This window comes from Astyanax mexicanus, chromosome 13, assembly GCF_023375975.1.
Source record: "Astyanax mexicanus isolate ESR-SI-001 chromosome 13, AstMex3_surface, whole genome shotgun sequence".
Lineage (NCBI taxonomy): Eukaryota > Metazoa > Chordata > Actinopteri > Characiformes > Acestrorhamphidae > Astyanax > Astyanax mexicanus.
In genome coordinates, this window is record NC_064420.1 from 40879170 (window position 1) to 40903034 (window position 23865).

At 37.4% G+C, this 23865-nt stretch overlaps 2 protein-coding genes across 19 annotated transcripts in view; both read left to right on the plus strand.

Moving 5' to 3' along the window:
• kif1b (kinesin family member 1B) overlaps positions 1–9444 on the plus strand; it is a 108238-nt gene extending 98794 nt beyond the window's left edge. For all 18 annotated transcript variants that reach the window (XM_049462816.1, XM_049462826.1, XM_049462820.1 and 15 more), the window contains 11 exons: positions 405–519; positions 1018–1151; positions 1584–1645; positions 1771–1916; positions 2404–2646; positions 2811–2882; positions 2975–3096; positions 3354–3506; positions 3631–3823; positions 4822–4940; positions 5779–9444. In XM_049462816.1, the coding sequence (XP_049318773.1) occupies positions 405–519; positions 1018–1151; positions 1584–1645; positions 1771–1916; positions 2404–2646; positions 2811–2882; positions 2975–3096; positions 3354–3506; positions 3631–3823; positions 4822–4940; positions 5779–5821 (1402 nt within the window). In that variant the 3' untranslated portion in view covers positions 5822–9444. The remainder of the gene's footprint in view (positions 1–404; positions 520–1017; positions 1152–1583; positions 1646–1770; positions 1917–2403; positions 2647–2810; positions 2883–2974; positions 3097–3353; positions 3507–3630; positions 3824–4821; positions 4941–5778) is intronic.
• A 3565-nt stretch (positions 9445–13009) lies between these two features.
• Positions 13010–22520, plus strand: pgd (phosphogluconate dehydrogenase). The gene is made up of 13 exons (XM_007246794.4): positions 13010–13132; positions 14192–14267; positions 14376–14555; positions 14647–14712; positions 14796–14914; positions 15191–15260; positions 15913–16047; positions 16223–16412; positions 18963–19093; positions 19779–19912; positions 20532–20631; positions 21573–21695; positions 22015–22520. Exons 1-13 carry the CDS (start codon positions 13125–13127, stop codon positions 22132–22134), a joined length of 1452 nt encoding a protein of 483 aa, XP_007246856.1. The 5' UTR covers positions 13010–13124; the 3' UTR covers positions 22135–22520.
• The last annotated feature ends 1345 nt before the right edge of the window (positions 22521–23865 follow it).

A 23865-nucleotide genomic window follows, 5' to 3' on the forward strand; every position in this document is an offset into this window, starting at 1 on the left:
TAAACATGAGCTGTAGCCTCTAACAGTAATTCTGTAACTAATTGTGCTAACGTGGTGATGTAAGAAAATATCAATATATTGAAGTATTGCAATATTTTTCTTTGCAATACTGTAGCAATTTTCATAAACACATTATTGATTTTACTTTTAATGATTAGTTTACATGTAAAGATTGGAGGCAGTGGTATATTTTGTGTTGTGTTTAAACCCTTCCCACTAGATAGCACTGCTGTACTGTGACATTAGATCCCACTCAGATTGATATACTATGAGAGTTTTCCTACAATTTGATGTAAACAGTTGCAGTGTAAGTAGCATTTATTAAGAACTGTAGCTCTAATTCCTTCATGCAGCCTCTAAAGCGCTAAATCATAAATCCTGACCCTTTCTGTTCTCCTGTGCAGGACGTTCTACCGGTTTGAAGCGGTGTGGGACAGCTCTCTGCACAATTCTCTCCTGCTCAACCGTGTCACCCCCTACGGAGAGAAGATTTATATGACCCTGTCGGCGTACCTGGAGGTCAGCTTAATCTACTCACCATGCACATTACACTGCACACTGCATACATTTTATATCCAGTACTCCTTCCCCACACACAAGTGATTTAAATATTGATGAGTCATTGTAAGCATAGGTCATTGACTGACTAGAATAAATGCATAATAACTCCAGGGACTGATCCAAACTATGGCTAGACAAGGTGGGCAGAAATATTATATCATAACTATATCACAGCATATATTAGAATAATTTAAACCACGCTCACAGTACATGTTTATCACAATACCAACTCTTAGAGGGTGAAAGTGGGGGAAAAAACTGAAACTCTTTATAATTTGCTGCATTACCTTGTGTTTTAAGTTGTAAATTAAGCAGGCGTTCTTTATTCTTTAAGTAAACTGATTATATCTGCAATATGTCCTGATACTAATACGATTTATCACTGTAATAATAAAATATTGTCAAATATTGCCTCAGAATCTACATGTAACTCACTCCCTCTCTTTCTTCTCATAGCTTGACCACTGCATCCAGCCAGCCATTATCACCAAAGACATCTGCATGGTGTTCTACTCTAGAGACGCCAAGATTTCTCCTCCACGCTCTCTGAGGAATCTGTTCGGCAGTGGCTATTCCAAGACCCCTGACTGGTGAGTGTGGTGCCTATATTCATTTTGATTTAAAATTGAATTGAAATCATCTGACATGTTAATAAATATGACTTTGTGGCTAACTTTTGGGATGTAGATTCAGATTTTTAGATGTTTTAAAAGAAGTTATTGTATTAAAATGTTTTATACTGTAAATATTTACCAATCTGCATTGATATGTTATAGCATTTCTAATAATTCTAAGAAATAAATGTTTTATTTAGAGTTGGAACAGGCCTTGGATGTGTGGAATGAAAATCTTTCTAGCTGGATGTTTGAATGTATTAGTTCAAAATAACAGACTATCCAGCTAGACCGCCAAGTATTCTACAGTATCTGTGTGTTTTTATGTCTTGTGTGAGTGTTGTTTTTAATGTTTCACTATTGAGATATCTTTCTCCACACACTGACACTTTGCTCTCCCACTGACAGTAACCGAGTGACTGGTATCTATGAGCTCAGCTTATGCAAGATGGCTGATACAGGAAGCCCAGGTATGTACTCTTCTATTATCCTCTTCTTTTTGTTCTCCTTTGTGAAGTCATTTATTGAAAACATCCAACTGGTTATATTTATAATATTTATTTATAATATTTTCTTTTCCGTATTTGTGTGCCAGGCATGCAGAGGCGGAGGCGGAAGGTTCTGGATACGTCAGTGGCGTATGTGCGTGGAGAGGAGAACCTGGCTGGCTGGAGGCCCAGAGGAGACAGCCTGATCCTTGAGCATCAGTGGGAGCTGGAGAAACTTGAACAACTGCATGAGGTGAGAAATCAGATTTGTGCACCTAAATCACCACACATTTACTTCAAAATTCTAGCAGTAGACCTGCCAACATGTACGCAATTTGACCCTTTAGTACGCTTGCATGGTTACATGTTCTAAAGTACACATATTGTTTGATCACAGTTTCATTGAAGTCGTCACCAGCTTGTCACTGTAGTTATTTTCGCTGCTGAGCACAATGCTTTCGGCCAATCAGAGTGCTCTTAATTTTCACCCAACCGCCCCACCCCGGCTCACCTTGCCTAGATTCCTTATTAATGATTGGAATGATGAGTTTTTCTGTTGTGAGTGTGTTCATGGTCGCTCACGCTGTTGCTCTGTTTTATCGTGTGCACGGTTAGCATGGATGCTAATCCAGGAAGCTACCTAGGGAGACATCCACTACCTTCATCCATGTATATCCCAGTGGAAAGCTCTGCTGCAGTCACTAAATGCTGATATCTCTTGGTCTTTGTTTGCGTGGCAGGTGGAAAAGACCCGTCACCTGCTGCTGCTGCGGGAGAAGCTGAGCGAGTCGGTACCTCAGAAATCCCTTAGTGATTCTCTCTCTCCCAGTCTGAGTAGTGGTACCCTCAGCACCTCCACCAGCATCTCTTCACAGATCTCCTCCACCACCTTTGAGAGTGCCATCACGCCCAGCGAGAGCAGCGGATATGACTCTGCTGACATTGAGAGCCTGGTGGACCGTGAGAAGGAGCTGGCCACCAAGGTGAGGCACCCTGCAGTGGACAAATAACACATCTCTTTCTTTATTGAGATTTCAAATTATATAATAATAATAATAATTACAAATGTGTCACACAAAATTTTACTCTGTATTTTGTAGTTAATATTATGTGTGGTTTATAAAATTACCTTTCCTTTCCTTTCCAGTGCCTCCGTCTCTTGACCCACACCTTTAACAGTGACTACAACCAGCTGTGCAACAGCATCAGTGACTGCAAGGTACAGTAAAATCCTCATTATCAGCTTTATTCACAGCATTATTGTAGTATATTTGAATACTCACTTTCATCCATCTGATTTTCATCCTGCAGTTGTCAGATATCTCCCCAATGGGTCGAGATCCATCCGTCACCAGTCTCAGTAGTGCCACACTTACCCCCTCCTCGACCTGCCCCTCCCTGGCAGACTCCCGCTGTGGCTCAGTGGACCAGAAGTAAGAACTCTACCTTCTAAGTGACCTGAATCAGTTTTCAGTCAAACAGTTGTTCTAATTTTTAAGACAGTCTTTAGAAAATACAGTGTATTTCATATGCAAGCTGCTAAACCCAGTGCCTGTGCAGTATTATTACCCCTGGCCCAATGGAAATCTCAGCACATACACAGAATTAACTGATTTCTCCATAAAGGGAGAAATATTTGATATATAGGTGACTGTTTTAGCTATTCTAAATATTGTCCTTAACTGTCCAGGACTCCTGAAGCTAACTCCCGCGCCTCTAGCCCATCCTGCTCTGACTATGAGAACTTCCCCATGGTGCCGACCCTGGAGACATCCTACCTGGCCCGTGCTGGCAAACACGAGTTCCTCAACCTGGTGCCCGATATAGAGGAGATGAGACCTGGGTAAGTGCTGTCTGCAAATCAAGATTTTTGTAGAAATGGACACTGCAGATATTATTTATATTGTTAGGTCTATGAGTGTTCAGATGGGTATGAGCTAATCTTTGCCATTGTTTTTCCACTCCAGGTCTGTGGTGTCTAAGAAAGGTTACCTAAGCTTCATGGAGCCTCGCTCCAATTCCTGGTTGAAGCACTTTGTGGTGGTGCGCCGGCCATACGTCTTCATCTATAACAGTGACAAGGACCCAGTGGAGAGAGGTGTGCTAAACCTGTCCACTGCACAGGTGGAGTACAGTGAAGATCAGCAGGCTATGCTTAAGGTAAGCACTAATGATCTCTTGTGAGATCCAGGTAATGTCTCAAACAGTGATTTCTGTCTAATAAAGGACTGCGTGAATTTAAGTAACCATGGATGGGTTTCCCAAAAGCATCTTAACATAAAGATGAATCCAAACTTTTTTAATATTCTGCCTATTACTATGGCACAAATCCCCATAATAAAAAGTTTTTTTTTTTTAAAGCACTCCTCCAAGACTCATCTGTGCCTCTCCTTTATGTATAATGATTAAACACACAAACATGAATATAATAAAATACAATAAAAACAATAGGAATAGTTTGGTTATTCTCAGTCAGAATGCATCAATATCGTAATTAGTTTTTTTGCAGACAAATCAATATGATTTAAAACAGATTTAGTGTAAAAGGTCCATCCATGGTGTTATACTAAATCATATTTTAATAAACATGTTTACTTAGATTTTCAGTTGATTTTAGAAGCAATAGAATTAAGATGTCGGCATGTCTGTACCAAGATAAAATACAAGTTGAGTATTTGTTAGCAGTGATAGATTAGCATCTTTATCATACTTTCTGAACTAATGAAACACATATCAGAAACAAACAGGTCTTGTATGATTAGAGTGTACTTCATGTGTCTTGAGTATCAGATTATATCTGGCTCAGATCAGGCCGCATAAAAATACAAGGGTAAACACACATTTAAGACAGAAGATGGCCTGAGACACATTTAAGCCACGTTATAGCGGTGTAAATGTATCTGTCTCTTCAAAGCACATTTGACAACCCTCTCAGAACAACCAAAACAGCAGTAAAAATTGCCTCACAACAAGCAAATGAACATATACCCTCCCTTACAGCAATCAGACTAAATGTATTTGGTTAAAATCTTAACTGGAGAAAATTCTGATTCTAGTCACATGAAGTAAACAGGTCTAAGATTCTTTTGGAAAACTGTGTCTAATTGAGTGCTTGTCCTATAAATTGTTACTAAAATGAATGTCTATTTTTGTTTTAGACCCCCAACACATTTGCTGTGTGTACCAAGCACAGAGGAATTCTGCTCCAAGCCAACAATGATAAAGACATGAATGACTGGCTCTATGCCTTCAACCCGCTGCTAGCAGGAACAATAAGGTATTTCACCTCCTCCATAGCCAACTCAAAATTACTAGAGGTATACGAAAAGGGCACCTATCAGCCATATCATAATCACCACCTGCCTTAAATTAAGTAGGTTCCTGTGTGCCACCATAACAGATCTAACTTGAAAAAAGAGTGGACTCCACAGCCTCTTTTTTTAGGTACTGACCATTGCAGGCTACATCCCAGCAGCACACCACAATACCTGCCTTATGTTTTAGATATATTCTGACCCAGTTGTGTACCCATCACCTTTCCACTGCATTTTACCTATAGTACTCGCTTTTTGTTAATTGGTTTGTTTTCCACAGCTACAGTATCCACGTTAAATCTAGACGCTGACATTGCAGAACTTCACCACTGCATCATTTTTGGAGCAAAAACAGAGAATAACAGTGGAGATTTAAGAGATTATGTTCTCCGTTTGTGGCTTTGAGGGATTATACTGTAGTGTGAAGATTCTTCTGGTTAAATCCCTGCTTGGCTAGAAAAACAAAAACAAACAAATCTAAAAGTATAGGTACTATGCAGTAGAAAAGCACCAAAAGTGGCTTTCAACACATCTCCTTTAAGAACTGACCGTTTAGTTGCTGCCTAATATGCATACCCCCCCCCCCCCCCCCTTGTCAGACGCCATTGTAGATGAACATAAGACAATGTTGCATTTCTCCCTTCAGTGGTGATAATGTTACAGCTGATTGGTGTATATGAAACTAGTTTAATTTATGTCAGCATCATAATGAATTCATACATTTTTTAAGAAAAACAGTCCTCAATAAGAACCTGTAAACCTCACTCACCTGTCCACTTGTCCTCCTGCTCTTCTTCACAGGTCAAAACTGGCGAGAAGACGCTCTGGTCTGATGAAGAACTGAAGAGGCTTGTGGGTGTGCAGAGACAGTGCTGTGTTTCTTCTGCCTCGCCTTTGAACATACCAAGTGTTAACACTTATTAATCTTTGTGATTCTTGATGGTTTTCTCTTGTATGTAGACCTGTGGCTTAAGTCTCCTCTCCAGCTCTTGAGAACTTTTCAGTTCCTGAAAGCCCACTTTTCCCTTCTCTCTTTTCTTCTCCCTCTCTCTCTCTCTATCTCTCCTAGCCTTTTGCTCTTTTGTTGGGATCCGTTCCGTCTTAAGTTTTCGTTCTTTGTCATAACGGAACCTTCTTCTAGTAGCATGTCGTATAGTCTATTTGTGTGTGCACGATTCTTCAGAACAGTTTCTATCTCCTCTCTCTTGAGTTACTACTCGTCTGTAAAGATTGTCTTTATCAGTGTTATCTGTTGAGTCAGGTACATTTTTCCCCGCATGGCGACAGCAGCAGCAGCAGTCCTCAGGATAAGACCAGTTTGCTTACAAAGCCACACAGAGTACACCAGAGAAGTTAAATTAAAAAGACATTATATGACTAAGCGAAACTAAATATTTCTCTCTTAGAAAGAAACTTTAGTGCAGTAGTAGAACTTTTTTACATTAGTAAATGAGTAGATGACCCAACGTACATAGAAAGAGAATGAGGCTCGAGGTTCAGGTATTTGCCCGGTTATTAAACCATGGAGAGATTTCAGGATTTCCCATATTTTGACAAGTATTACTGTTGAACTGTGGATGAACCAGTTGCTGATGTCATCGATGGCCCATATCAGGTGGTTGGTGCTAGCTGTAGCACAGAGAGTGTTTGCTTGCTTGGCATCAATTGATTCAATATAGTGCGGGGAAAACCATTCTTACCCTCTGTAATAATTGGTAATGATTGGGTACCATTACCATGTAGCACTAGGAGAGAGAATATATGAGAAGGGATCACTCACTTTCCTGAGCTGTATGATCGGTTCTGCTGTTCCGTGCTCTTCAGAAAATGGAACCTTAAAAAAAAAAAAAGAAGAAGAAGAAGAAATAAAAGATGATCACAAGTTAAAAAGAGATACGAAACAAAAGTGACTGGAACAAAGTGACTAATGTGACTAGGGCGAAGGTCATATATCTGTACATAGTATTCAGGATTACTATGCTTAATGCTCCTCGTTAAGATACAAGAGACATTCCTTTCGTGCTGACCATTATCTTCTATTTATCGCAAGATCACAGCGCTTACTTTAGCCAGAGGGATTTGATGTGTTTGAGTCTCTTGTGGTACTGATATACTGCAGCAGCACACTTTAAGAGAGAGGTAAGCTGCATCATTCAGTGGTTTATTGTGACCAGGGAATCCCTCAGTAGCAGCTGTGACCAGAACGGTGGCCAGCCTCTCTAGCTTTCCCCATAGAAACAAGGCAAACAAAAAATACTGCTACAGGACCGGACAAGAGCTGAACATGGATCCATTATCTATTGTACTCATTATCTATATTAACTTATTATTTTTTATTATTTCTACTGATCCTGTTTTTATAATAACCATTTGCTTTAAGGGAAAAAGCAAAGTGATGAAGGTTATATAAGAAGGGCATTTTTGTTTCTTCTGTTTTCTTTGTATCCAGCGAAACGTTTTGCACATTAACATATGTTACACAAACAAAACCCAAACAGCTTGACCACTGAAGGAGATTTGGGTCTGAGCACTGTCGGTAGAACGTAGACTTTGTTTATGTTAAATGCTTGACTGCGGTGATGTTTCTTTGGTGTTTTGCAGTGTAAAGCATAAGAAAAGGGACATGATATGCTATATGATGCTTCTTAATTTATTACTGGGAAAATATTTGCTCTGTGTGAAAAATAAATCTGTAACATGTGAATGTAGTTAAATTTGTGGATCAGCTGTTATCCTTCCATTATAGCTGCAAGGCAAGATCGAGAGGTTTGGACGTGTGAGTGGAGGACATTAAGCTTCTGGCCAGCCAACCAGCAGGCTCTTTCCTTCACATGCTCTCTAAAAGCTGTGCTCTCAAATGCTACAGGGCGTTTTCACTCCTTAGTAATGCATTGTTAGTTCGGTGAGTTTATTTGCAGGTGTTGTGCTGAATTCTGTCATTAATGAATAATTAAGGTTAATCTACAGTCACAGTAGATACAGTAGATACTCTGTTGTTTAATGGTTGACGGTTCTGAAATTGACCTAAAAGACTGAACTATCATAAAAAAAAAGTATCTTCACACTGCAAACAAACCAGATAGTTGTTCTTTTGTCCAGACCAAACAACATAGGTGTGAAAGCGCTCTGTAAAAAAGGTGCTACAACAGGTTCTTTGAGTGTGTAGGAGCCTTCGGCTTAATGGAAGGTGGGAAAAACAGCTGTTTTAAACACATTATCAGTGCAGCGAAGTCTAAAAAGTGAGAGCTGAATGCCTTCTTTGCTGATGTCTGACAGCTTTTCATGAGTAATAAATGAAAACAAGCGAAATTATCTAGTCACCTGGTCAGCCAGCCTGAGAGACTAAAGTGGAAGCATTTCGTTATCTGTTTGATTGTTATTGAATCTCGTGGTAAAGCGTCATATGGATGCACATCAGCATATAGTGGGATATATATTAAGATAGGTGCTTTATATCATGTGGTAATCTCACTGTAATTATAGTAAATTATAATGAATTACATTTCTCAACAGAGCAAAGATTTTCACCATTGTGTGATGTTACTAATATTTAGACCTTCATGAAGAATTCTGTCTTTTTATGTTCTTTTGCAATGTATATATTAGTTTGCAGCTCTTTGCACATTCTAAGTGCTTATGATGACTTAACATCAAATAAAGCCTAAAGTGAGTTTCCGTTGTTTACTCAATTATGAACCAAAAGACGGGGTAAGAGCAGACTGTGTGGCGTGATGCATGGGTGGAGTGGACTTTGAATGTACCTCTGGGAAGTCACTGGCAGATATATTCACTCACTGGGACAGTTCAGAAGATATGTTGTCACTGTTATCATTTCTGGATTGTCAGAATGAACCATTGTAATGCTTCCTGTTGCTTGTCGCTTTCATTCAGCTGAACGTTCAACGACACTACTTCAGACAGTCTGAGTCCAGGTCTGTACTTCAGAGTTATGATGATGCAGGGAGGGCTACTGTTTAGATTTATTTTCTAATATCAGGGAATCTATTTTTAGAAGTAATCCAAAATTAGTCATGATTTAACGCTTCTACCATTTTAATCCTCTTTTGTTTGATATTTTGTTTCTCAGTCGTATCTCATAATGCATTTTCCCATGCTGCCTTCAAAAAAAGACTAGTCCTTCACTCCCTCTCAGAGGCCTCCTTTTATTATTCAACTAACATTCCCACTCATTTTGTTGGAAGAAAACTAGCTAAACCCAGGCATTAACACTGTACATTATTTGTCAGATTGGCTTCATTTTCATACTTATTTTGTAAATATTCCATGTTGTATGGAGCTTGAATTAAAATGTAAATATGTCTCCTGTATTTGTAATAATTATAATCCATTCGCTGTATAGCCTAGATGTGTACTGCAGATCTCTTAATTCTGTGTATTGTAATCTTGCACCATTGAACTGTTTAGTGAATGAGGTAACAATAAAAGTCCAACCAGTGCATTAGCAGATTACCTTTTAACGTGTCATTCTTTTACAGTTTCACCTCTTAAAATGTTTAGGCCTATTAATTTAATCACACATTTTGTGTTGTGTGGTTTAATTGGGCTGTGTTTAAAGGTACGGTTTTTTGCTGTTTGAACCTGCTGTTTTCCCATACAATTATTCTACAATATTTCCAAGCATGTTATAAACTGAGGATGTTTTGTTGCTTATAATGTTTCATTTAGACCAGTCATTTACATTTACTGACAGAAGTCTAGATTACCATACTTAAAAACATTTGGGTGATTTTTTTTACTCAGAACTCCTCAGAAATTACAAATGTTTGGATCGATTTAAAAGAATCAATTTAAAATAATTCTTATTTCTATAGTGTATTTCAAAAGAATTGGTTTGCTAAATTGAATGTATTTTTCTATCACTAATCTGCAGAGCTGTGCTGTTATCTCAGGTAACCTGTTGCACCAATGAGTTTGGTTGCAACATCTGTACGTAATGTCATGAGTTTACTTAGGCTGTGTCTCAAACGTAGGAAATGCTGCCTATTTAGGCAGGATTCTAAGGCAGAAAGGTACCCAGTCATTGTAAATTGTATTCTAAACTAGGGGTGTCAATCAGTTATAAAAAACAATTGTCACTACAGAACTCTGCAATCCCAACCGCTATTAATCAGACTTTTTCTTCTTTGTAAGACTAAGCTTTTAATATACATTATATTTATATTAGTAGTGTCACTCACTGTAGAACTGTATTAATCACAACAATATTCTGTGAACTTTTGTTTTAAAACTACTTGCTGTATTTTTGAAGGGGAAAAAATAATAGTGTAGTGTGTCTGGTATAATAGAGCATTTTTACTCAATCATAATTAGAATATTTTAATGTGCTGAGTTCTTCTGTTCTTCTGAACAGTAGCAATGCTAGTATATTGCTAAATATGACCCATAATTAAAATAATATTAACATAGTAAAGTTTCCAGATTATTGCATGCATTAACTTTCACAAACCTCGTCTGAATCTTGCCTCGTTTAGTAATCTAGCCTTACTTTTTTATTGGGAAAATGCCGAATTAATCCGTGATAGCAGGTGGATAAATTTTAACATGTATTTATTTATTTAATTATATGACTTCTTGCATGTGTTTATTGGATTGTTCGATCATTATTTTTTGGCCATCTAACTGCTATATTTTAGAAAGCGACTTGGGGCTTTTATTTTGTAATCAGTTCCTCATCACGTAGTTTGTGCGCTATCTAGGGAACAGCGTGGGGGGCTGGTGGTTTGGCGGAGCGTTTGGAGGTGCAGGCTGGGCTTCACTGCAGTGCAGAATAACAGAATCGAGTTAATGTGGTCTCGGTTAAAACTGTTTGCAGGACTATATCAGACCTGTAATGGTTTCACACTGATTATTTATTTTTAAATCTGTTTAATTCTAGGATTGATCTTTAGGGCTTCACAGCTGTTATTTAACAGCTAAAATGTGAGGGATATTAGTAAACTCGAAAAAAAGAAGACTCAGTCAGGTCGTATTTATCAGTGTGGTTAACAGATGATAATTAAAAGTAAATCCAAAGTAGAGTCACTGGCATTCTTGCTCAGCTCGTCTGGAGGAGCTATTTCCTCACTTTGTGTCTGTTTCTCCAGTTTTATTTCTTCAAATTTCGTTTATAATATTTCTTCACTGCAAGTGACTGTACTGTGTTTTGATTTGGAAACAGTAGAATAATTAAGGGTAAAGCAGGATAAAGATATGAAGAAATGTTGGTAAAAAAAATGTGTAAATAATAAAAGCCTTGTATGTATTTTTTTCTCTATTTTATATGTTTAAAATAATTAATAAAAGCTGGCATTTCAACGTTTAATCAACGTTGATGGTATGGTTGAATCAACGTTGGATTTGGTGTTAATTTTGAAAAGTGAATCACCCTTGATATGGCAACGTTGTTTCAACGTCGTACATTTAACCTTTAATAAACCATAGCTCACATTCGGGATTTTCTCTCTCTGAATATACATCTCTGAAAAGTATGAACTGTACAACTACAAACAAAAAGCAATTACTAAAAGTAGCAAAAACTAGAGAATTGTATGGTTAACAGAGTGTTAGCAATAAACTTACATCACCTGCATTAAAGCTGAGTATAAAGAATGTTACCTACCACTACTAATCTGATTGAATATTTGAGCTCGAAAACACAACAGTAAAACAAATAGAATCTGAACATACCCCCAGGTATGGTGAAGAATGGGTGCCAAATTAAAAATCAATTACTGCAAATGGAATTAAAATCACTTTTACATCCCTTAATCTGTGTTTTGAAATTAATTGTATGCTGAAATGTAAAATGCTGATTCAAAAGGCAGAAGGTTGAGACCATTATGTTGATTCAACGTTAAAATGTCAACGTTTGCATAACCATTTATAATTACATTTTGTTTCAATGTTGACAACAACCGACATTACTTTAACCATATTTCAACCACATTTCAACGTTGAAGGTCGGTTGTGTGCCAGCTGATGTTCTACAGTCATGTAAGTGTTGATTTCTTTTACATTGTAATATTTCTACATAATGTATTATTCAATACTTACTTTTGTAACGCAATATTTACTTTTACTGGTAACTACTTACTTTTATAGTGAAGTAACTCAGTTAGTAACTCAGTTACTTTTTTGGAGAAGTAACCAGTAACCAGAGGTGGAAAGTAATGAATTACATTTACTCAAGTTACTGTAATTGAGTAGATTTTATGAGTAATTTGTAATTATTAAAGTACTTTTTTAAAATAGGTAGTTTTACTTTTACTCAAGTACATTTTGGCACAAGTAATCTACTTTGCTACATTGGAAAACTCCCCATTAGTGATTAAAAAATAAAATACTGGGGAAAAAAACAATTGTATGAATTAAAAAAAAAAAAAAAACTGGTGCGCCGGCGCACGGATGCTCGCGCGTGGAATAAAATAATTGAGAATAGAGAAGAATACAAATTGAGTTCTTTTTTACTTTTACTCTAGTAGATTTTTAGATGGGTACTTTTACTTTTACTTGAGTAGAATTTTAGCAAAGTAAAGGTACTTTTACTTAATTACAATTTTTCTGTACTTTTTCCACCTCTGCCAGTAACTATAACTATGATTTTTTAAAGTAACGTGCCCAACACTGATTATTAGTAATAATTAAAATGAAAATTGGACAGAAAGACACCAAGTCACCAACCTCCAGTTTCAGACACAGCCCTGTTAAAGTTATATGACGGCTTATTTAGGTATAATGAGCTACTGTTTGTTCAACTGGGTTTAATAAAACGTTAGTTTGAAATTAACGAATCTAATACAAACAACCTAGTCCACTTTATCGCACAAATTTATGTTGAAACTAACACCCAAGCGGTGCAACCCAATCCTGTTTACTCAAAGGGGCGGATACAGTAAGAACACCGAGAGGGGCGGGGCTATAACACTAAAAACCGCCAATCCTCGTTCTTATTTCTCGGCTCAGAATAAACCAGCCAATGGCTGAAGGAGTTGAGGTCTACGTCATGCAGTGGGCGTGTTTGGTAAGTCTGTGGTAAGCCTATGCGGATCTCCTGAGCTGAATGAGGAAGTTGAGAAGCAGCAGGAGCAGAAGCGCAGTTCTGAGCTCTCTCTGACAGCGAGTACTTTAACACCGGTCTTCACACAGCCATGGCGCAGTAAGTGTTTCTTTATGGAGTATGAAGCTTAATCTGTAATGTGGGAATGGTTTAAAGAAGCTAAAGCCGCAGGTTTTAGTGTGTTGGACGTTCTGCTAACGTTGGCTAGCCACCGTGCTGGCACTGTGAGCAGGCATTCATTTAACTACTGTAGCTACTTGTGCTAACTATCTATCTAACAACTAGCTGATTATAGTTAAAGTAAATAAAAATATCTGACTATGGGCTATAAAGTGTGATATTTGGCTCACATTTAATCTATTCATGACCAATTAAAGCTAGCTAACTCACTAGTACACTGTTCAAGGAGCATGAACCTGTTTAGTGTTTCTAACGTAGCTACCTGACCTCAAAAAGCACTGGTTTTAGGTAATTTACTAATATAGCTATGTAACATGTGTAGATATCTGAGAATCCCTGCTATTCCTCTCTAAACGCACAATACTATACAAAGGTTTTAGCTATCTGTGAATATGAGCCTTAAAAAGTTATTTATCTGTGCAGAAATTGTTTATTTATCCAGTAAAACATTAATATTAGAATAAATACAAACAATACCAATTTGAACAATAGTTAATAGTTATAGAACTAATCTAAAAGCTCTCCTCCTGGAATTCAAGTATTATTTATAGTCATTTCTAAGTAAATCAGTGGCTAAAGATTCTCAGGTTAAATCAGGTGAGCTGTGTGGCACTGGCCTGGGCCATTCCAAAGAAATTTAAAATCAAGTTTTGTTCTTAAAACTACTTTCTTTAAAATGAGAAATTCTGGTAATTTTTAGTACTGTGTCTATTTTACTTCTAATTTTACTTCCGTTCTAATGTAATCTGGTTAGTTTACAGCAAATACCCATATACTGTATAGATGAATAGTTAACACATTTGTGTAAAGGTTTCTAAAACCACAAAGTGTCAAAATATGCGAAAACTGTCAACAATACAGTCCGTTAAACGGTAGTTTATTGAATAGACATGCGTCGTGTAGATGTATTAGATGGACTGTGGTTTTTGCTCTCTGTACCTCATATTTCCTAACTTCTGCTTTCCCCTCTTTGCACAGAGCGGATATTGCACTCATTGGTTTGGCCGTCATGGGTCAGAATCTGATCCTGAACATGAACGACCATGGCTTTGTTGTAAGTCACCTCCTCTCTAATGATCTAATTTAATTTCTTACCATTTTCAAATATATCAGATTATTTGTTTTATTTCTGTAACTTGGATTTCTTTCTATTGTCATACAGGTCTGTGCATACAACAGAACAGTGTCTAAGGTGCACGACTTCTTGAAAAATGAAGCTAAGGGCACCAAAGTGATTGGTGCAGAATCTCTAGAGGACATGGTCTCTAAGTTGAAGACCCCTCGCCGCATTGTACTCCTAGTCAAAGCTGGCCAGGCTGTGGATGACTTCATAGATAAGCTGGTAAATATCTTACTAACTTGAATTGTTCACTTATTTTGCAATGATGTAATTTTCCAGAATTGTGAAATTGCTCTTACCTACTGTCCAACAGGTTCCTCTTCTCCAGCCTGGCGACATCATCATTGATGGGGGCAATTCTGAATACAGAGACACAACAGTAAGTTCATGTTTCAGCCTAATTAATTGATGCTTTTATATATAGTATTTAGTTATATAAATGTAATGTCTGTTTCTGTGTAGCGTCGGTGTCAGAGTTTGAAGGCCAAAGGTCTGCTGTTTGTGGGCAGTGGTGTTAGTGGGGGAGAAGAGGGCGCACGCTATGGACCTTCACTAATGCCAGGCGGACACAAGGAAGCATGGTGAGAACCTTTTTTTTGGGGGAGTTTCTAAGCAGGTTTGATGAATTCTTGATCAAATCAGGTTCATTTTTTAAGGCTTATTTGCTATAATGTCATATAATCAATAAAGTATAGTTGCACAAACAGATTAAGGAGACATCAGATTGGATTGGCATGATTAGCTTGAATGTTTGATAATCTTGATAAAAGTTAATGAATGTTTTAGCAAATTTGAAAGTGCTAAATATTTTAATGAAAATACAAATCATTCATTAATTCTTATGTTTATGCATGCAGGCCACACATAAAAGATATTTTCCAGAGCATTGCTGCCAAGGTTGGCACAGGGGAGCCCTGTTGTGACTGGGTGAGTGTCTTGAAATGATACGTTTTTGCACTCTGATTTTCTCCACAAGACTTTATTTAAAGGCTATCTATAAAGGGACTTTACACCACACTATATAGACAAAAGTATTGAGACACCTGCACCTTATTTGTTTCTATGGAAAGGCTTTCTACTAGATTATGGAGCAGTACGGAAAAAATGCTGTGAGCATTTGTTTGCATTTAGTTACAAGGTCAAAATGTTGGATCGTCGTCATCGTCATCATCATCATCATCCACACCTAACTCCCCAATTTTCCCAAATTGTATTGATTGGAACATGATTTAATTCCAGAAAACACAGTTATACTGCTCCACAATGCAATACTTATATCTCTCTAGCCCCCGTCTGGCATCAGGCATAGTGCCAGGTAGTTCAGTAGGTTTATCTGCTTTAGAAAATCTTTCTAAAGAAGCTGGGTGCAAGTTAAAGTAGTAAAATGTACATAGTAGAAGGGATGGCCACAAACATGGGACATGTGGTGTATTTATGTCCTTAAACTTAAAAAAAAAAAAACTTAAAATAATACATAGATATGCTAATATATTCTTGTTTTATAAAGTCCCTGTAAAGGTAGCCTTCAACAGAACATACTGAATATTCTGTAACTCATTCATTATTATTTGTTACGCAGGTTGGAGATGAGGGGGCAGGACACTTTGTAAAGATGGTACACAATGGCATTGAGTATGGAGACATGCAGCTGATCTGCGAGGCCTATCACCTGATGAAAGATGTCCTAGGCATGGACCATGACGAGATGGCACAGGTGAGTCAGAAGTCTCTCTCTTTTATCTTCTAATAATTTCACAGCCTTGTTTCCTTGTTTCACAATCTATTGTCATTTGAAACCAATTCTATTTGACCGATTTCCTTCTTTGAGGCATTGTTCTATTCACACAGTACATTTCCTGCTATAAGCTCAATGTCTGACTTCTCTGCAGGCTTTTGACCAGTGGAATAAAACAGAGCTGGACTCCTTCCTCATTGAAATCACAGCCAACATCCTCAAGTTCAAAGATTCTGATGGCAAACATCTGCTGCCCAAAATCAGAGACAGTGCAGGACAGAAGGGGACAGGGAAATGGACTGCCATCTCTGCCTTGGAGTATGGTGTACCAGTCACACTTATTGGTATGTCTTATTGTTATGATCATATCTGGCTACTTTAAGTTGCACCCGTTGCTGACACTGATGTTGAGTTAACACAGTTAAACACATACAGCCTGTGCATCATCTCTATAGAAAAGCATTGCTAAAGAAAAGGGATTCTATGCAACAACCAGCAGTGAGCCAATGCACACAGAGTTTGTAATGCAGAAGTAATCAACCAATAGTAGAACCAGACCTTACTAAGTGGCTGAATTGCAGTCAAATCCTTGCATCAGTATTTCAAAATCAAATTTAAAATTTAAAATGTATAGAGACTGTTACTGCTGTAAACAAGCCAAACACTGTTTAAGAAACTCTTTAAGAAGAAACGGAGTTTCTAATAAATGCATTCAGCTACTTTTAATTTGTACCCATTGATGACACAGGTATGCAAATGCATACATGCATTTTATATAATCCCTGTAAAGAAGCATTACCAATTAAATAGGACTGGTGCAGCTCAACCTACTGCAACAATTTCAACATCCTGACTTTGAACACTTTTGCTAAATGCAATCAAATGCTCCCAGCAATGCTCTAAAATCTAGTTGAAGACCTTTCATGGACAGGAGTGAGTTACTTTAAGATAAGGAAGATAAACTATTTATTTTCAACTTAGAAGAAACAGAAAATGAGCTCCAATGTGTTCCATAACTTTTGGCACTATAGTGTATATGTTTTGCTTGTATTTAATGCTGTTCTGTTTAGAGTTAATATGAGGTGAGGCTGCTAGTGTTTGACTAAGCAGGGTGTGGTTTGGTTCCAAGTGTTGAATGAAGCGACTTTAAGCAGCTTGAAGGCTTTACTGTTCTGTAGTAGATATGACATAAGTGGGATTTTCTGTTATGTCTTCTGCTCTGGCTTTTGGAGGAAGGAAGTTTCATAAACAGCCTGTGTGCTGTGTGTGTCCTTGACAAGTGTTGTGGGAGGACAGATATCTTATACAGTGTTTGAGAGGAACCTTGACTTGAGCTGCACTTCAGTTCCACAGCAGTAAACGAATGTTTCGGATTTGGTCAGTTTTGTAAAATGTCTATTCAGAGTGCCAATGTGTTTACTGACACTCAGTTGGTGGATCTGTGTTGTCTGATTTTGAAAAGTACTCCTGCCTGTTCAGGGAGTGCAGGAAACAATAGGCTGCATTGTGGCCTTTAGAGAGCAGGGGGAAAAGTGTGCAGACGTGATTCCATAGCGAGGGTAGGAGGATTTCTCTTCAATAGGCTGCATTCCATCAGGAGAGTAGTGCTTAGTTCATGGTGACACACCGGTTTTTTTCCCCTGCTGCACTCCACCACCTCTCAATTTTTCACCAGTGAGACTCTGCTGATATTACAAAGTCATGCTTACTCAAGCCTTTGCTTCTGTAACTGAGCTGTAACTGTTTGGTAATGTGGCAAGCCCTTCTTTCACAAAAGCCAGACTGATTACCAGTGATTCATTATCTGCATATTGACACAGTGTTGATGTGATCAGGGTATGGCCTGTGATTGTAAAGCAAGTTTTTTATAATACATTGTTGCTGTAGTTCTTGTAGCTTTGTTGATCAGATTTCTTCAGGTACAACACCCATTTGTTCTGTTAATGTATTTAGGTTCAAGCTGATTAATAGACATGACAAACAGAAGTTTGCATGGCTAAAGCTGGTCAGATTTAGTTTAACTTAAATGTAGGCTATCCCTGTGCATTCTTAACCTGCACACTGTATTATTTCACTGTCTAGTGCTTAGAACAGGAGTGTCTAGTCTTATCCTCAAAGAACTGATGTTACTGCAGGGTTTCAATCCAAACAACCATCAACCACACCTGATCCCACCTGTTAAATCATTTGTTCAGTTTGAAGATGTGCTTCTGCTTGGCTGGAACGAAAACCTGTAGCCACACTAGCTCTTTACAGATAATATTGGACACCCCTGACCTAGTGTGTTTTCTAGGGTAGGATTGTCTTTAGTCAAACATTTAATAATATATGAAAATGGCAGCTAACAGAAAGGTACTTAATGTCAGTAGATTTGCATCAGGGTTAGTGTTTAGCTAACATTAAAGCTGAAAGAATGTTAAAAGAAAGCTGTTCAGTGATGACAGTAGTAATTATGTGGGTTGGGGTGAAAAATAATTTCTACACTGTAATAAAATACTAATTAAGCTGAATTAAAGTTAAATTGTTTATAATGTTAAATCAGGTGATTATAATGGTAGTGCCATTTTTATAAATGGTTGGCAGACATATCTATATATCAACATTGGTTTAGTATTCCTGTACTGGTTCTATATGACATCCTTTTTTACACTATGTGCTACCTGCACTAAAAGTAATGACTAAGCTGCAGAAACTGGAGATGTGGGGTGTGCTTTATCCTGCTTTTCTTATTTCTTAGTGTTTCATAAATAAGATGCAGTATGAGTAGGCTCCTCAAGCAGAGAGCAAATGCTATAAACACTATATTTAATTAACATGCCAGTAATGTATAATTGAGAAGCTCTGTTCTAGCTGTGTCGGCTAATGTCACTGAATGTCCTGTTTCTGTCCTGCAGGAGAGGCTGTCTTTGCCAGATGTCTCTCCTCTCTGAAAGAAGAGCGAGTGCTGGCCAGTAAGAGTCTCACAGGACCCCAGGGAGCCAAATTTACTGGAGACAAGGCCAAATTTCTTGAAGACATTAGAAAGGTTAGTGTACATATAGGGTTTGGACATTTTGTGGCCATAAACATCCTTAATGATGCTATTTTGTAAGACTGAGAAAGATAATTAAATTTTATTGTATCATAAGAATAGTTTAATAAATGTGAAGCATAGTAATAGCATACATATAATGTATATAATCTAATATTGTTTATATAAATGAATATATAAAATAAATGATTACTACATACACTAGTGGATGGTTTCCCATACAGAGATTAAGCCCATTTTAGACTACCGTATTTTAGGTTAATATAGTCTATGACAGGAAAACTGGCCCTAGATTTCCATATTTTGTAACCACTCCTGCCAATGAATGAATTCAGTTACTTAAGTTGTATCCATTGCTGACACAGATGTCCAATAGAATAGGCCCAATGTCCAATAGAATCGCCTAATGCTAAATGTCAGTCATGAGCTAAAGGGGTAATAACACCATGGAACTGTGTTCTATGGTGTTGGTGTTTGGGATATATATTATGAGACATTTTTACATTAGTAAAGTACAGTTTTTTTCTGTAAAGTTGTCGTGGTATTTAATATGATACCATAATATATTAAGTAAGGTAGTATTAGTATACAATACATTTTACTTAAGAGAGTTTAGCCTTGTGTGTGTTTTTATTTTTATTCTCAAAAACCAAAACTGACAACTTATTTTCCTTTCCAGGCTCTGTATGCCTCAAAGATCATTTCATACGCTCAGGGCTTCATGCTTCTGCGCCAGGCAGCTAATGAGTTTGGCTGGTCTCTCAACTATGGAGGTATCGCTCTGATGTGGAGGGGTGGCTGCATTATTCGGAGGTAAGTTACACCTGTCTTTAGATTTTCATGAAAGCCTTTGGGACTGTAAATCTGTGTGCAGTAAAACTGGCTATGAGTTGTTTATGAAGAGATTGTTATGATTGGGAGCTTTTCTAATGTCTAGTGCAGAGTCTTTTAACATAGAACCAAATCAGCTTGCTGGTAAAGCCATAAGAAGGCATATGATCAAGAAAGTCCAAACAACTGGTGACCATTATGGCTGTAGGAAAAAAAATATATATAATTGTTTTCCATATTGACACGTTTGCCAGACAGCTTTGGGACAGGGCCTTGCTTAGATTGTACAGATTATACTGGCTAAGCAAGAATGGTGCCAGAGTATGCTCAGTATGCTTGTTATACAGCGTAGAGTTAGGTACAGACACGCTCTGTTTACTGAGACACAATACAAAGAGGTGATATTTGAGTCACAACTGCACTGTCACAACACTGAAAGAACCCATAAGGAAGCAAAAATGTAATGTTTTATTTCCTGGTAATAGTCTGTGTGAATACTGGAACATATTGTGTAATATCTGGTAATATTATATATTCACTGTTCTCAGAATGACTCTAGTTATGAGTGCCTAATGATTATGACCTCTCTGTTTATCTTTAGTGTTTTCTTGGGAAAGATCAAGGAGGCATTTGATCGTGACTCAAATCTGCAGAATCTGCTCCTAGACGACTTCTTCAGTAATGCTGTACAGGACTGCCAGGTACGGGAATTGAAGAAAGCCTGCCCACAGATGGCTTTGTAGCCATTTAAAAATTAAACTGAATTAAATACTATTACAGCAGTGAGTGTTTGACAGTCCAGTATTTTAACTACATATAAACATGTACCTATTAGTAGCCTTAAATGTACACAAGTCCCCTGTACACCCAAACATCAGAATCCAATGGACCGGAGTTTATATTCCTTTTTTTTTTTTTCTTTTTTTTTTAGAAACTTCATACCGCCGAGTTCAAAATTTAAGAAGCTGTTTGGCTTCGTCAGTGTGCTTTTTTAGTTTTATACTGGAGTTATGAATTTCAGACCCCATCATTTAGCATTGTTTAAACTGCATGTCTAAATTGTTATGCACTTGCTTAGAAATCACCAAGCTGTTAGGTAGTCTTGTATGCCATACTAAAAAACAATAAAAAATTATAGACAACTATAAACACTAGTAGCAGCCACTACAACACATGGATTTTCTGTATTTTGCTTCACATTATAGACTACAAATCTCAAATGGACCCAATTTACTGCAGCATTTTAGCTCCAGTGCAAAACTGAAGATGCAAAAACTGGACATTAAGATGTCTTGATTGATCAAGTACAATTTGGTTGAAGAAAAACTAGATAGATATTTTTGTGAATTACTGCTTTTGCTGTTTAACATGACTTACAACTTTCACAATGCTAAATGACAAGCTATGAAGCTTCATATAATGCCAAATAGGCCTATATTTCTATTGCTTATAACTCAAGAAGACCACCACATACGTGCTTTGGTTAAGAACTACATAAACGATATGGGAACACTGTGTAATTTTTTTTTTTATCCAGCTGTAAAACTGTTAGAGCCAGTCCTGAACTTTAGTACACTGTTTTTTTTTTAATTGTGCAGAGCATTAACCAATTCTATATATATGTATTTTTTTTTTGTCCCAGGCTTCATGGCGGCGGGTTGTAAGTAAAGGAGTCGAGCTGGGGATCCCCATGCCTTCCTTCACTACAGCACTGTCCTTCTATGATGGCTACAGACATGCCATGCTCCCAGCTAACCTGCTGCAGGTAAACAAACCAACCCCTCTGTATGGCGGAGATAGAGCCATATGGCACAGCACTGGGATTACTAAGGGTTACATATGAGTAGTCATTTCTACAACTGGAGCTACAGGCAGTGGGGGAGGGGTTAAGAGACATGGGCAGGTACTAATACATCAGTATGATATGTAATAACAATATGGAAGGTTTTATTCCGTTATCTAAGATTGCAATAGAATTCAATAATGTATCTGTTGTTATTTGTGACTGCTAGATAAACAGTTTTTACTGTCATGTTTACGTGTGCTACAAGTGCCATACACTAACTATACATTTTATTTCACAGGCTCAGAGGGACTACTTTGGTGCTCACACATATGAGTTGCTCTCAAACCCTGGCCAGTTTATCCATACCAACTGGACAGGCCATGGTGGAAACGTGTCCTCAACATCCTACAATGCCTAAACTCAGAATCCCATTCCAACAAACATCAGCAAGCTCCATTGTCTGAGACTGAGGGACCAAGACAACTGAGCAAGATACATTTCACCTGCACTTGATTACTGAGTAATGAATACAGCATCACTTAAAATTATTTAAAGGTTTTATGACGTCTTTAAGTAAAGCAGAGTTCTACTGATGATGAAGTTTTGATATCAATAGTGTGTTTACTGTTTCCAGATTCTCTCTTTCTCTTTCTGTTAGTAGTGTGAACTAAAGTTTAGGGGTAGGCCTTTGTGCTGTTACTGAGGCCATGCCTGGGATCGTGTTTTGCCCCACAGTGTTGACCATGGATTACGGTTAACTGTTGCACTGTATCAGGCTAAATAAAGACTACAATCCCTTTTTAATTAGATTTTGTCCTCTTTACTCTCCCGCCACCCACTCCAAGAGTGTTATTTTTGTCTAAGAATAATCAGTAAAGATATTACACATTTTTCTTATTAAAAAGTAGAGAGTATTTTTACAGAGATACATTAGAATATATATATATAGTTGACACTTTATTAGCTACACCTACCCAGTTTGTTTTTAAATGGCTACTTTAACAGGTACACTCACCATTTATTTCACATATACAGGCACTAACTGTAGTCATGTGAACATAATACAAATATATACAGTAAAAGTATGTGTTAGGAGTAGTTAATAAACTGGTGGTTGTTAATATGTATATCTTATTGGTTGTTTCTACATGCAGTGTGAGTCTGTTGCCAACAGAGGGTGCTAAAACTCTAGTTAGTGAGAACATTGTTTACATGAGGATCATATGTAGTCACCTCTGACCCAATTTTGGCTTAAAAAGGAAATATTTTGGCTACAAACTGATACCTTCAACCTTTTATGTAGTGAAGTGAAATATTAAAATACTAATTTGTATGACTTATACATGTCCAAATGTTTATGGACACCAATTCTAACAACCCTGCATACACACAGCTACACTAAGTGATACTCATTGCTAAAAACACACTATTAACAGTGGTCTAGAATAGAGTGTAGATCAGGGGTGTCCAAACTACGGGCCGTGGGCCATTTGCGGCTCATTTCCTTATTTTGGAGCGGCCCGTGAAGTATTTTAGAAATAGAATGAAAGTTGGCCCGCTGTTAAGCAGTGTTGGGCACGTTACTTTGAAAAAGTAATTAGTTATAGTTACTAGTTACTTCTCCAAAAAAGTAACTGAGTTACTAACGGAGTTACTCCACTATAAAAGTAATTAGTTACCAGTAAAAGTAACTATCGCGTTACTTTTTATTATTCGCCCGTCAAAAAAAGGAAATCAATTATGCATTTACTATTATTATTAGAAAAATAACAAAAAATAACAAACGAAAATAAACCCAAAATGTTGACAAAAATATAATCTAACGAATTTCAAAAAAATAAAACGAAATTCTCCACACAACCAAAGAAAATTACTAAAACTTGTAATACTGAAAAAAGCGGAAAAACGCGTCTGGGGATGAAATTTAACAAACCAAGCCACACTCAAAAGAAATATGTATATATAAAACAAAATAATGGACAAAAACAACAATTTAATGCCCGTTAAAATGGTATTAATATAACAGCTTCACCAAAAGAGAATAGAGCTTAGATCGTGCCCAAAAAATCCGACCCAGCCGGAGCCCGTGCACATTCTGCCCAAGCACGAACCATAAACTGTCATTATGAGCCTGACCCGATCCGCCCCA

Bases quoted from the DNA above. Each gene is read 5' to 3' on its own strand.
- pgd (XM_007246794.4), top strand. The intron at 16,048-16,222 runs GTGAGTCAGAAG...ACTTCTCTGCAG, and splicing joins ACCATGACGAGATGGCACAG to GCTTTTGACCAGTGGAATAA. The intron at 21,696-22,014 runs GTAAACAAACCA...TTTATTTCACAG, and splicing joins TCCCAGCTAACCTGCTGCAG to GCTCAGAGGGACTACTTTGG.